A 14690-nucleotide genomic window follows, 5' to 3' on the forward strand; every position below is an offset into this window, starting at 1 on the left:
CTGGAGGACCACGAGTCGGGGGGGCCCCCACCAAAAACTAATTTTTTTTATTTTTTTTTAAAAAAACAACCACCAATTAAAAAAAAAAAAAAAAAAAAAAAAAAAAACCAAGCAAAAAACTCAGCAACTTTGTAAGAAACCATGAGGCCTTGTGGGGTTGGATGGACCTGCCTTCTTGATATGAATGAATTCGCAGAAGCATGTGCTTGGTCTGTGCGCATGTGTGTCCTTTTTTAAAAAAAAAAGTTGGTATATAACTTTGCTGTATGTGTGAAGCAGACATTTCTATCTATAGACTACCTCCTTCCTGAAAAAGTCTGAGCTTTGTGTTGGTTTGATTAGCCATAGAATTCTCAGCATCAACAGATGTATTCAGGGAGAGATGCTGGGCCTTCAGCTCATCTTGGTGTGCACCACCAGTCTCACCCTGCTAGGGAAAATGGTGCTGGGCATCAGTAGTCTGAGGCAGGGGAATGAGCAGGCTGTCAGAGTGGGAGATACCTTCTGAGGCATCTGCTTAGCTCAGTGATTGAAGGCGTGAGAGTTGGGGTCTCAGGGTGGTCCTGCGAAGGCCTGGGTTGGAGGGTCTGCCAGTTCCCTTGGATGTCCATTGGTCCCGTGGTGGGTTTGAATCCACATTAGAACTGAGCAGGCTGTGTGCAGCAGCTCAGAGCAGTGCCACATACCCCTGTGTCTGGATCCCTGGGTGGGTTTTCACTTAAACTGTACTTTTACTCGTGCCGGTGTTTTTAAAATACAGAATTAGAATGTCAAGTTTAAGTAATCTTTTAGTGACTTCTCATAGCATTATTGTGTTGTTACAGTCCTGTGTCATAGTCTGTGTGTTTGAAATAGGGTAGAAGTTTCTACTGATTAAAAAAGTATATAATAGAATCTTGAAGCCTTCAAAAGGCCAACACTTCATTGAGTTAAAATATGTTTATTTTCCTTCACATTTTAACAGTTAGAATATAAGTTTTTTCCACTGTGTTTTTTTTTTGTTTTTGTTTTTGTTTTTTTGTTTTTGAGATAGGATTTTTCTGTCACTTAACCTGGCTATGAACTGAATCCCAAATGCTGGCATTTGTATGTGTGCCACCAGGTCTGGCTGTTTCTTCAAATTTGTAGAGAAAGTAAGTCCATGAACTTGTATGGAGTACTGGATTTTTCTTCTTAAACTGGAAAATTCCTTGTGGATTTATATACCATCCTAGAAATCAAAAAAAGGCAGGAGAGGCTGGCAGGTACACCAGAGGCTTGGCGTTCTGGCGTGGTGCCACCTGTTGATAAGAGCTATCTTGGTCTTGCACTGTGTGAATTGCAGTACTTACTGTGTTACTGTGGCCTCTGATTTTAACATTTGGAAAGTCCCCTTGAGCCCCTCAGTGAAATTGCAGAGCAGTCAAATCTTTTGGAACACACACCTTGATCAGGAAAAGTTTTGTTGTTGTTTCTTTTCTTTTCCTTTTTTTTCTTCTAAGACTGGATCTGTAGTTTAGGCTAGCCTGAAACTCTTGGCAGTCATCCTGCCTTGGCATCCCAAGTTCTGAGATTATGAATGTGACCTGCTGTGTTTGGCATAGCGAAAGTTTTTCAACATAGAAATTCGTCTCAAAAATTGATCTGTATTACTTTATTAAAGTGACATGCACATGCTAACATTCAAAATGGGAAGGGTAAGAGTAAGAAATAAATGCTGGGTAGCACTCAGTCCTCAGTCCTGCCTGCATCCCAGAATGTGGCTCCGCACCTAGAAGCAAACACTGTCAACATGGAATTGCTTGATTTCCAAAAAATACAGGTGTGTGTGTGTGTGTGTGTGTGTGTGTGTGTGTGTGTATGTGTGAATATATATGTGGGGGGTGGCAGAGTGAGGCATGGGTGGCAGAGTGAGGTGTGAGATTCTAAAAAAAGCCTTGAGATTCTCTGGGAGCTTTGTCAGTTTTTCAAATTTCCTATTAATTCTTTCTCATGGGGATTCATACCTGAATGCTTTCTAGACTTCCTGCATCTCCGGACAGCCTGTTCCCTTTCATGTCTGTATTACACACAAGTGACATTTTTATTTTTATAGTCTTCTTACAAACTTCTTGTGGCCTTATGTTCTATTTACAAACAGTTTCATAATTATATCAAGTTACTTTACGCTAAAATATATACCAGCTTCAGCTTTCCTGCTCGATTATAAAGGGCTGTCTTTGTTCTGGCTTTCATCTGGGACATTTAAGCATCTGAAGGACTAGTTTACTTGATGGCTTGTTCTGACTGTCACCTGTTTACTACATATATGTCATTTGCCTGTGCCAAAAACTGGGAGTTGTGTCACCATGGCATTCTTTGTCTTAGATAGGTGTAGAGACAAGTCCAAACCAGGAAGACTAAACTGTTGACGCTGACCTCTGTTGTCTGAGGGTTTCTAACATGGATTTGAGTAGCTAAGTGTTCAACACACAGTGCTAGGAAGGAACAGACATGATGTTCCTTCTGGCAGATACTCTTCCAGAGGCTGGCTTCTGTGGCAAGCATTTTGTTAGTCTTCTGGGCCCATTGTTTTCCAAGCTAGGACACCCCATTATTTCTCTTAGGTTATTAGAACTACTTACTGGAGGTGCAGTTTGCATCGTGGAGGGGGATGCTTACGGGTGATGGTGCATCTCACGCTCTGTGGAACTTGTCGCTATCAGAGTCATGTTTTCACCTGTAAACACAGCAGATGTCATCTGTAAGTGCAGCAAGTGCTCCACCTGAAGCTGACAGTGCTTCAAGCTGCTTTGCGTGGCTGAGACAGAATGTGACAAGTAGCCAGCTTGCCAGAGAGAAGCAGTTTCTTAGGTGCTGACAGAGTGGCTTGTGGGAAAGTAGCTGCCTGCTAACATGATTTGACTTACTCCTGTGGTGCTAGGGACAGAACCTGCGGTCTCCTGTGACCACTGCTGGGTTACACCTTTAGCAACACCTCCCCTCATAACTTTAAATGACAGCTTTAAACAGGACATTCCTAGAGATTACAGTCTCTTGAATGTTAAGTATAATGCACACAAGGAAGTTTCATGAAGTTAGCTTGTCCTTGAAGTACTCAGGTTGGAATTGCGCACATTAAGTCCTCCTGAGGTACTGGCCGCACACATCTCGGTGTATATTCTGCCATGTGGACCCACGGTATGTGAATCTTTTTCGGAGGGAGGCACATTCATCCCTTAAAATGACTATTAGTCTATTTGTTCTAAGCCTAAGAAAGAAAACCCATCTGTAGGGTCACGTAAAGACAGTGCCTTGTGCAGTTTTAAAAGCAGATTTATGTGGAATCATAGGCCTTAAAGACAAATTACCAACTTGGTAGGACCCAGTGCTTAGACATACTCCAGTCACCTTATCTTCCTCTCTTCTGTTCACATATTAAGCATAAAGACATCTTGCCTAAAACTCTTCGCATTCTGTTTGCTTTCATATAAAATTGCTTCTGGGTTGTCTGGGAAGTTCCCAGGAGGTGTCTGGTGTATAAGACTCCTGGCTCGTTGGGATAATGCATCCTTTAAACCATATATGCACAGCATTAGCAGAAACCTCAAAGTGGGTCAGGAAGAATGGTCTCATCTTTGCCTTGTTCCCATCTTAGTAAACCCACTGATTCTCCTCCCTGGAGGGATTACGAGCTGTGCTCACATAGCCTGGAATCTTCTTGATAGGCTAAGGGGGAGATGGAGTGCCTGGCAGCTGGTCCAGAGGTTCTGTCAATAGAAGCATTTGCTTTGCCAGCTTCAGGCCTGGGACTGCTGTGAACTGCTATTAAATCACTTGGCACTTTCTTGGCATCTGTATTAGCGCCCTTTGTTTGTCTTTATTTGTTTTTGTTTGTTAGTTTTTGAGACAGGGTCTCACTTTGTAGCTCTGAGAAACCTGCTATGTGGAAGAGGCTGGCCTTGAACACACATAGATCTTCCTGCTTCTATCCCTAAGTACTGGGATTCAAGGTATGCATCACCACGCCCAGCTGTTTTTGTTCTTAAAAACTGGAAGCACTTACTGGTTTTCTTGTTTGATTTCAGCTTTAGGATATTGATGGTCAGGGAAATATGGTTTTCTCATTTCTATTTTTGGGAACTTAGTGTTTGGAGAAGGGAGCATTGAATCACCTGACAAGTCTCCCTTCCAGCAGGCTCTGTGAAGCAGCCTCTTGGAGCTAGGATGTAAATGGCTCAAGATCTCTTACTAGTGTGCTTTGTAGAAATGTATAATTTTAGAAGATGATTTACAGTTGGTAGATTGCACTGTAAATTTAAAAAGTATGCAATTGCTAACAATTTATGTTATTTTCCTTTGTTGCTTATTTCTGTTACACAGGGGACACAGTCCCTTCTGAGACATTTCATTGTTTGCTTTGAGGACAGTGTTACCAGTGTCCCTTGTTTGACAGCATTTGCCACTGCCATTGCTGCCACATGTGATAGAATAGCATGCTTCAGTCCTCTCTGTCAAGCATTACAGGGATCAGCTAAAATGTACATGTATGCAGAAAACGCACACAGGGTGCGTAGGTTGTGGAGGCCCGCTGCAGGTGTGGTGCTTGGGTTGTGGAGGCTGCTGCAGGCGTGGCTGGTGTTCTTCCCTTTGTTTCTGCAGTTTTGTGTGTCTTTTTGGATCGGAAAGACTGAACATAAAACTCTGTGGGACTGGTAGTGGATGCCTGTAGTTCTGGTGCTTGGAAGGTGCAGGAAGGAGGACTGTAGTGTTCAGGACCATCCTTGGCTGCTACACAGTGAGTGTGTGGCCACCTGAGCTACATGAGAGCCTAAAAATACGTCTAAGAGGCTCACTGGTTCAGAGCACTTGGTAGTCTTCCAGAGGAACAGAATTGGCTCAAAACTGCCTGTAGTTCCCATGCTAAAGGGTCTAGCACCCTCTTCTGGCTTCCACAGGCATCTGCACACGTTAAACACACAAACCACTTTTTTTTTTTTTTTTTTTTAAGATGCTTTAGTTCATTTTGCTACTGATTATTCTAAGCGTAAAATCTTGGGTTGAAATGAGTTTCTTAGAATTATTCCCTTTATTCACCAAAATAATCAAATTGGACTTTCCTCCTCTTTTCTTTAAGTAGGTTTTGTTTTTATGAGCTGGGTCGTGTGTTGTTCAGACTGGCTTTAAACTGTTCTTCGTGTATCAACCTCCCGCATAGTAGGACTACAGACACATTCCACCACATCTGGCTTAAGTTTGTATTTCAGAGTAACCTGATAATTTACCATGAGTCCTATCAGAACTTCCTTTTTAAAAAGAGCCCACTAAGCTGGAGCTTTGTTTAGGTCGGTTGGTAGAGTGGCTGCCTTAGCATACTAGCTCATGGTTTGAGTCCATTACTATATAAACCAGGAGTGTGGCTAAAACCTGTAATCTTCCAGCTAGGAATGTAGAAGTAGGATGATCAAGAAGTTCAAGGTGTTTATCTTTGACAAGTTCAGGGCCAGCCTGAGGTAAAAGACCCAGTCTCAGGAGAAACAAAAATAAAATTGTGATGAATGGGAAGTAACCACGGGTTACTTTACATGTGTGCTAGGAGGTTGAATCACAGTGAACCTGGCAGTTGACGCACTGTAAGGCGTGAACATGATTTAACGGGTAAATGACATTAAAGAACAAACTCTTGTTTCTTATTCAGTTAATCTCTATCATTTAGTAAAAGCGTGTGTCTGCCATGGAGTGATTGCAAGGTATATGCACCAGTGTCTGCACAAGAAGAGGGGAGCGGGTTCCTCTGTATGAGTTTGGGATGGGTAGAAAAAAGGACTGACAGGGTACTCAGCCCTCAGAGGAGCCGCTGTCTGGGTGTGCACCCTCCTTACCCTTACTTACTGGATTGAACTCTGCATCTCCTGTTACTCGGTGTCACCACTTGGTATAAGTAGATTGTTAGGCAGGTGCAAACAGCTGTCAGGGCACCACTAATGATATGTCTCAGGTTAGTTTCGTTTACACTAAGGAGACCTGCAAAGTATTCCAGTCTCTTTTTGTTCTTTTCTGAAAAAGCAACTAATGTGGTAACTGCTAACAGTCCTTAAAATTAACGTTAGTTGTTCTTACAGCTGGACAGAATGGTCATCTCAGCTAGCTACCCAGTAGCACTTAACTGTAGAGACAAAGGGGTGCTGCTTTAAGGTTGGGGAAGCCAGTGCAGAATCTTGAATTCTGCCTTTGGGTGACAAATGCCATGAAGTTAAGGGAGATGGGGCAGAGGACGCATGCGCACTTTGAGGGCTTTCTGATGCACTGCTGTTCAAAGAAAAGATGGCTGTTCGCTGGGTGCCATTTTCAGGCATTGCAAGGGACCGCCCCAAGTAACCCCTCAGGGGTCCTTACTTTGTTGCTTCTAAGCTTTATGCAAAAGCGTTGTTAACTTCTATAAAGATCATGTGTATTTTAAGAAAATGATGCAGTTTTTAAAACTTATGTAAGAACTGACAGAGGGATTTGCTTGTATGTGGGAAGCTGGCTTTGAGAAAGCACTCTGGAGGGTTTACTCTAAGTTCAGAGCTGTCGAGATCTGTCAATAGATATATGTGCAACTAGATATGGACAATTGTATTTTTTTAAAATAAATATTTTTAACAAAATGACTTGGAATGATTATTTCCTTCCCCTCCCTCACATCCGCCACAGCAGTTGGTGATATTTTTTTCATCCATGCTAACTGGGTAAGGAAAGAACTCAGTCGGTATCCTGAAACATGGTCTTCAGCTGCTTGATATGTCTCTATGAAACATTTAAAGCCACCTCGGAAGAGGGGGGATGGAGAAATGATTGTTGCTGTGGAAGAAATCGAGAGAGGAAGGACAGATGGGCTGGAAACACTTTGTCATGTGAAATCTGTAAAATGGTATTACATTTATTTATTTTGTATCTGGGTGTGTATGTACAGGTGTGCCATAGTGTGTACATGGCAATCAGGGGACAGCTTTTGGGAATCAGTGTCTGTTTTACGTCACGTGTGTCCTGGGGATCAGATTCGGGTCAAAGGCTTGGTGGTATCTCCTTTATTCTCTGGGCCATCTTTTTCTTTTTTTTTTTAAGATTTGTTTATTTTTATTTATTTGAGTACACCATAGCTGTCTTCAGACACATATCATATCCCATTACAGATGGTTGTGAGCCACCATGTGGTTGCTGGGAATTAAACTCAGGACCTCTGGAAGAGCAGTCAATGCTCTTAACAACTGCTGAGCCATCTCCCCAGCCCCTCTCTGGGCCATCTTGCTGGCCCTGAAATGTGTGTGTTTCAGTGTGTGTGTGTGTGTGTGCGAGTATGTGTGTGTATGTTTTAAAATTTTGACACTTTGCAAATGTTCTAATGAGATGTGTTCGCTACAGCATTTGGGATGAGCACTCCTTCCTTATTTTGACTCTGCCACCCCTTTTGGTTTTCAGACAGGGTTTCATGTAGCTTCAGCTGCTCTGGACCTTGTTAGCCTTTCGGACCTTCTGCCTCAGCCTTCTGAGTGCCAGTTACAGATGTGTACCACAGTGCTTGGCCTCCCTAGCCCCCTTTCTTTGGAGAGCTTATGAGAAGAAAATTGGAAACTGTAGGGGTGATATTTAGAAAACGGCGCCCGGTCTGGCTTGTTCCCAGGCAGCCACCATGTTCCCACTGCTCTTCGGCTCTGACCAGGGCTCCAGTTAGCTAGATGCACAGGCCCTGGTACCCACGAGACGCCAGCGTGGGGGATGGCTCTGCCAATCCACGATGCTGCATCCACAAAGCTCAGCTGAACCCCAGACAATATCCGCCATCCTCACAGTACCCGGTAGAAATGAGACTCTTAAAGCTTAATGATTATCTAAAGGATTTATATATTCAGAAATGCTCAATCAGCAAGATGCCCACACAGTTAGAGTTGTTACCCAATATCTAACCTTCTGATAGAAGTTGCTACCCAGGACAGGTTTCGACCCATCCATGGTTCTCCATGGCTGCTAGCCTCCTTCTTCTCCTCCCCTTCCTCTCTTTCTCCCCTCCCCTTCCTCTCTTTTCTTTCCCAGCTCCACCTCCTCTTCTACTGCCTAATCACCGAGCTCCACTGCAAATACAATGTAGCAGAATAAGTGTCCTGCTACAGGAGACCAGTTAATTTATCAGTGAAATTAAGCCTTTTTAGAATTGGCTTGGAACATGATGGAGGAAGTGAGCCTAATGGGTGGCCTGATCACATCAGAGAGAGCAGGTTCATTCCGGATGAAAGGACCAAGAGCATACCAGTTGGCTGGTGCACAAAACACAGACACTGGGAGTGTCTCTTCAGGCAGTGCTTGACCACACGGTTGAGCTGACAAAGGGCTCTCCTGGGAATCTGCTCAGATGCATTACCTCATGGCACACTAAGCTCAGAGGATCTGAGAAGTACCCTCTTGCTTCTTGCATTTTTAGAGTACCCAAAGCTCCAGGGTCCTTCAGTGAAAAAGCTTGAGTAAGCCACCATTTCAGCCTTTCCAACTGTTGGCACCAGTCTGGCAAAGTGTGCTGACTGCAGGTACCATTTCATCTGTGTTTTATAGAGGCATCTAATGGCAAACATCCTCCACGCTGGAACTCTTCAGGCTTTATTAGGAGGGAGACAATGCTTGAGAGTCCCAGGATCACACACTGGTCATCACAACACACCTGCCACTGTAGGGATCATGTAGTGACTTCACTGGGAGTTACTCAGAAGTACAGTGGCCTGTCATAGTGGGAGACTGACACAGAAGTAAGGATTTCAACAGCCGCGGAGGTCCCCTCAGATGCTGGCCATGGTACCCGGTATGTGTGTTGATCCCATGTGTTTTGAACACACTGGTCATTTATTCAAGTCCCTCTCCCGTCTGGCCCAGTGTTCGTTCAGTCCTGTTAACCCCTCACAAGTACTGACATCTCCTTGAGATGCTCTTCCCATACCTTCCAGGAAGCCACTTTGTCTCCTGAATGGGTCCCTACCTCTGGCTTCTCGTTTTTACTGCATCTATTCTTTTCCTAACCCTCTAGGTTTTGAAGAACCCCTAGGCTCAATCTCCCAGTCCCTATAACCACTAACTAGGTGATTTCATGCCTTGTCTGTGAACACTGTAAGTTACATAGCTTCGCTTTGAGCTCTAGCTACCAAGTCTAGTAACTGACTTGATATCTAAGATAGCATCATAAACTGATGGGCAGAACTGTTTTTAAAAAGACATGGCCTCAGGCTTGGAAGATGGCTCAGTGGTTAAGAACACTGACTGCTCTTCCAGAGGTCCTAAGTTCAATTCCCAGCAACCATAGGGTGGCTCATAACCATCTGTAATGCCATCTGATATCCTCTTCTGGTGTGTCTGAAGACAGCTACAGTGTACTTAGGTGACCCCTCCCCAAAGGGGTCACAACCCATAGGTTGGGAATGGCTGCTCTTCCCAGAGATGGGAGGCTGAGACAGAAGAATCTACCAGAAGAGAGCTTGTCTGTGTAGCAGCAAAGAACCCTTCTCAGACAAGATGGAAAGGCAGGGACCAACACCTCAAGTTTTCCACTGACCTCCACAGGCATGGTACAGCATGTATGAAATATATAAACCTTAGTTTACATCACATAATGCATCTGATCTTCATCATATATTCATTCAATCATGCACAGGTGGTAAGTAAGGATTTTTTTCCTAAGACTTCATTTGTAGGGCAGTAGTTTGCTTTATTGCATATGAACTCCAAACCAGTCCAGGCTGGTTGGGCCTACTGTTCCAGATCCCAAGGTACTTCAGGATGTGTTTGACTACAGAAAGGGAGTTACTAAGGATTGCTAGGGAGCTCCAGGTCAGAGTTACCAGTTACTTTATTTAGGGAGGGGTATGTAGCTTGATGTTGGCAAGGTCTCAGCTTGTTAAATACTGTATGTATAGCCAAGTGGAATCTTCCCTGGGCTTGCCTGCCTCAAAATGGCCTCACACCCGGGTACAGGTCAGATGCCTTCAGCTTGAAACTGACACTTTTCTCTCACACTCAATCCATCAGCAAAGTCAGTCAGACCTTCCAATAACATACCCTCACCATTTCCTCTGCTTCCAACATGGCCCAAGTCACTGTCATCTCTCCAGCCAATCTCAGTCCCACCATCTTCAAACAGCCAGAGTGACAGTTTTAAACATGCGAACCATGCCACGTGATGGTCTGCTAATGAACTCGTGTCCCCCAGGAAAACCTACATTCTTACCCTGGTTATGTGATCTGGGCCCAGCTACAATGCCTCCCCATTTCTTGCCACTGTCTGCCTGCTTTGCAGTTGGTCCAGACCAGCCTGCCAGCTGCTCCTCAGATTCTATGAAACATTCCAATTCAAGTCCCTTCCCCTTGCTGTAGCCTCTACCTGGTAGGAATATTCCTGGGTACCCACCCGCCTGGCTTGCTCCTCTGTAGCACATGACCTCTTGGTGAGATAGTCCTAGCATCTTCTGCCATTCCCACAACCACCCCTGCTTCTTCTTTACAGTAGTCCATCATCCTATGACATATATTTACTTGCTGTTTCTAGGCCTTTGACCTTGCAGTCGCTGTGAGGCAGGGACTTCTCATTCAGTGCTGAAACAGCACCTGAGCCTTTGCTTTGAACATGGTGGGTGCTTGGTCTTTTTCTTTTCTTTTTCTTCTTTTTTTTTAATGGATAAATGCGATCTCTATAAGAGTGGGTAGAGTGCCTGCCTCCCTTGTGTACTCTAAATTTGAACCCCAGACGCACATAAACTGGCTGCGGTGATGTATGCCTGTAATCCTAGCACTTGGGGTATGGAAATAGGAAAATCAGGAGTTCAAGGTGATTTGAATTACATAGCAAGAGCTAGTCTATCTTGGGCAAAAAGACAAAATGAATGAATAACAACAACAAAACAAATGAACCCCCTTATGTCACTGTGCCTTCCTTTAGGGGGCAAGGTGTACTGGTGGCTTAGATTCCCCAAGTCTGCAGAAGGAATCTGGGAACAGGGAGATATCACAAAACTCTGAAGTGACATCTTCAGAGATGGCTTAGCACTGAGTCTTGCCTAGAATTCGTGAGGCCCCAGGTACCATCCCTAGCCTTGCCCTAAACCCCAAACGTGCACATACATACATACATACATACATACATACATACATACATACGTACATACATACGTATGTAGTTGTCATGTGTGTATCATATATCAGGGTGTGTGTGTGTGTGTGCATGCTTATCATGTGAACCTATAAGAGAGACCTGCCTCTGGGGAGCATTAGACCATTTGTTCTTCAGTATAAAGGCTCACTTGCCCTTCAAGATGGAGAACACACCTACTAGGTTTAAAATATTTTATTTTAGGAAAGTATTAGATTCATTTTTAATTTATTTTCTATATTAACACATCAATCATCACCAATGTAGGTATAACCAGTGATTCTTCTAGATCTGTATAAAAAGGATGTTTTCTTGAAAAAAAAAAACTACAAGAAAAATACAACCGCTTTCTCTTTGCCCTGGTCAGTCACCATAGTTAGATTGCCCAGTTAGATTTTAATTTGGCAGCATGAGGTACTTTAAAAAGTATTTATAAATATAGTTAAAAGGATTTGCTTAGGCCATCGGTGTTACAATGTTAAATTTGTTTGACTTAAAGTTTGTACCAAATGTAGACGACTTCTAAGCTGCTTATGAGGCTTTAGAAGTAATAAAATAAAAACATGAACATTTGAAGGCAGTTCCCATGTAGGGCGTGAAGCAGATGCTCCACACACTCTTAATTCTCCCAGAATTCCTGTGAGGTAGGGTGCTTCTAGAAATGCCACCATACTGGTAAAAACAAGCAAGGCTGGAGATGCTTGGGGGGACAGGCGGGGATCCGGGGTCACAGCTAGAAGGCTGATACCTGGTCCATCTCTGCTCTGCTGGTGTCTAGTGTGTGAACTACAGCCCTTGGGACCATGATCCACTTACTTTCACATGAATACATGTATGTGCACAGAGAATGCACGGATAAACCCGATGACTGTAATAGAACATTTGTCTCTTCCAGAAGTCTCTGTGACAGCCATGTCAGTGTTGCCAGAAGCCTTGTACCCATCCCCATCCAGGCTGGTGAGCCTGTATTCTTGTTTTCTCTGTATTATTAACCTACGTTCTGTGTAGAAGTGAGTACTCCTAACAGACACTGGTTTCTGCATACTGACACTGCTCTCTGTATACTGCATGGCTTGAATTATTCAGTAGTCCTAGATTTATATGGGGAAAAAAATACCTTGACACAGTATAAAATTTTCATCTATAAAAGGTATAAAATTCCAAATGAGCTATTTTTTAAAATGCTTCTGTACCTTGAGGCTCTCGATAAAGAACAATAGGCTGTCCATTTCCTTCTCCCTGTGCTTTCTGAGCCACTTAGCAATGCTCATTCGTATTGAGTCGATGGGAAACCCATCTGTTCCCAGGGGCACAGCTGTCCCCATTTCTGGGCCATGGCTGACCTCGGACTACCAACGGGCTGTCACCGAGAGCTGAGGGGAGAGCCCAGCAGTATTCTGTCACAGAAATGTCACCACCATGGTGCCATGGCCACTCCTGGGTAGCTTTTAAGCTGCTTTTGAGGCTCAAGAGCATCCATCATGGAAAATTAGAAAGTGATGTTTTGATGTTTAGTTATAAGTAATTTTTTAAGCTGGGTGGTGGTGGTACACACCGTTAATCCCAGCACTTGGGAGGCAGAGGCAGGCAGATTTCTGTGAGTTTGAGGCTAGCCAGGTCTATAGAGTGAGTTCCAGAACAGCTGGGACTACACAGAGAAATGTCATCTCAAAAAAAAAAAATAATAATTTAAGTCTTAGTCATGGCTACTAGCTCTCAAAATAAAAATTTAACAGTCAGCTTTCTAAAGCTTGTCTGAGTTAGCCTGGTGCAACACTGAACTAGGGTTTCAAAGCAAGATTCAACATTTCCTTTGTTGTCTTAGGACACAAATCAACTGATTTCTGCAGGATGGATATGAGGGGCTTGGGACTATGGGTAAATGAAGAACACATAAATCTTTTTTTAACATGCCAGAGGGTTTTGATTGATTTAAAATATATCTACACCTAGCAATGATTAACGACTTATGATTTTAGCATGTTTTTCAAACCTCAACTAAAAGTGATCTCAAACCCAGAGTTTAGCCCATGCGCAGGGTGGTGTGTGGGAGGTGTGAGGACTGTCTTTCATCCTCCCTTCTGGTTGTCAAGGACAACAAGTCAAAGCCAGAGAGGAAGATAACTAAAGTATCAGGCAGGTGCTGGATTTGTCCAGGGAAGACTCAGGGAAGGAAGACACAAACAAGGCAGCAAGAGAAGCCTCCTGTGTGACCCTGGCTTCCTGTGTCAGTCTGGTCACCCTGTTGCTCAGGAACTGAGCTCTTCACCTCTGGTAGCACTCAGAGTTCTCCACACCAAGGGCTTTGTCTTGGGTAAGAACTAGGAAAGAAAACATAAACAGCACGGGTAGCAAATGTGGGCGGCCTCAGCTTCCTCCTAAACAACTCATGAAAACAAGCAAGCTTTCTGTTTCTCTGCTGTTCTGGCGCTCACTGGGGCACATGCGCACCCACAGTCTCACAGGTACACTTGTGTGCCCATGCACACATGTGTTTGTGCATTACACACACACACACACACACACACACACACACACACACACACACACGGCACTGTGGGAAGTCAGATCAAGATCAAGTTCTGGTGACGTGCTAATAGAGAGTTAGTTGAGACTAATGTCTAGGGCTGGGGAAAAAAACCTGTTTGTCTCCCATAAGAAAGGAACATGGGAACTGTTAGTCATTTGATATTCACAATCATCATAATCTCTTCCTCCTCTTCTTCTTCATCTTCTTCAAGGGCACAGTCTTTATTGGGGTATTTATTATGTGTGTGTACTGGGGGAGCATGCATGCCACAGTCAGTATTCTTGTGAAAGTCAGAGGACAGCTTACAGGAGTTAAGTTCTCTCCTTCCACCATGTGAGTCACAGGGAGTGAACTCAGTCTTGGTGGTATCTGTATCACCCTTACATGCTGAGCCCTCTTGACTGTATGTTAAGTGACGCTCTCCATAGAGGGACTGGTTAGACGGAAGCTCCCACCTGCCATCTCAGAGGCTATTCTGGGAGGCCACTCAGCCTCTCTCTTGCTGGACCTCTGTAGTCAATTTTTGTTTCTTGTTGTGTTGTGTTTTTTGTTGAGATGGAGTCTCACTGTGAACCCCATCTGACCTAGAACTCACTCAGTGGACCAGGCTTGCCTGGAACTCAGAGATCCACCTGCCTTTGTCTCCCTAGTACTAGGATCAAAGGCGTGCACCACCACTTCCGGCTATGCACTTAGTATTTAAAGTGAACTTCGCTACAGAGAGAGAGGGGGCTGTGGGCAGTTCTTCAATCTTTCAGGGTTATTCTGTTTATGCAGAGAGAGCTTAGCGTGGGTACCTTCTGCTAAGAACGGCCTGATGCATGGCTGTTGTCACTAGGCAAAGGACTTGCATAGTTACAAAAATAGCCTTGGTACTACCCTGGCCTGGGGTCTCCAGGATGGAGACTATCCTTAGGAGTGTCTCTGTCCTGAAGGAATTCTTCCCTGCTATTTGCCCCACCACCACCACCACCCGCAAGAAATCCTTTTCGAAGAAGCGATTTGGACAAGAATCAAAACCCCAAACTGTAAGAAAGG

General features: G+C 44.1%; 1 protein-coding gene across 2 annotated transcripts in view; it reads right to left on the reverse strand.

The window, feature by feature from the left end:
* Positions 1-2636: 2636 nt before the first annotated feature.
* The window catches only part of Mfsd4a (major facilitator superfamily domain containing 4A), a 38397-nt gene continuing 26343 nt past the window's right edge, over positions 2637-14690 (reverse strand). Inside the window, exon 10 of one of the 2 annotated variants that reach the window (XM_028764711.1) lies at positions 2637-2698. In XM_028764711.1, coding sequence (XP_028620544.1) covers positions 2637-2698 — 62 coding nt within the window. Of the gene's footprint in view, positions 2699-12626; positions 13444-14690 lie in introns of those variants that run through there. The other variant, XM_028764712.1, reaches the window with a different exon arrangement.

This window comes from Grammomys surdaster, unplaced genomic scaffold (genome assembly GCF_004785775.1).
Source record: "Grammomys surdaster isolate TR1022 unplaced genomic scaffold, NIH_TR_1.0 145, whole genome shotgun sequence".
NCBI classification, from domain to species: Eukaryota; Metazoa; Chordata; class Mammalia; order Rodentia; family Muridae; genus Grammomys; species Grammomys surdaster.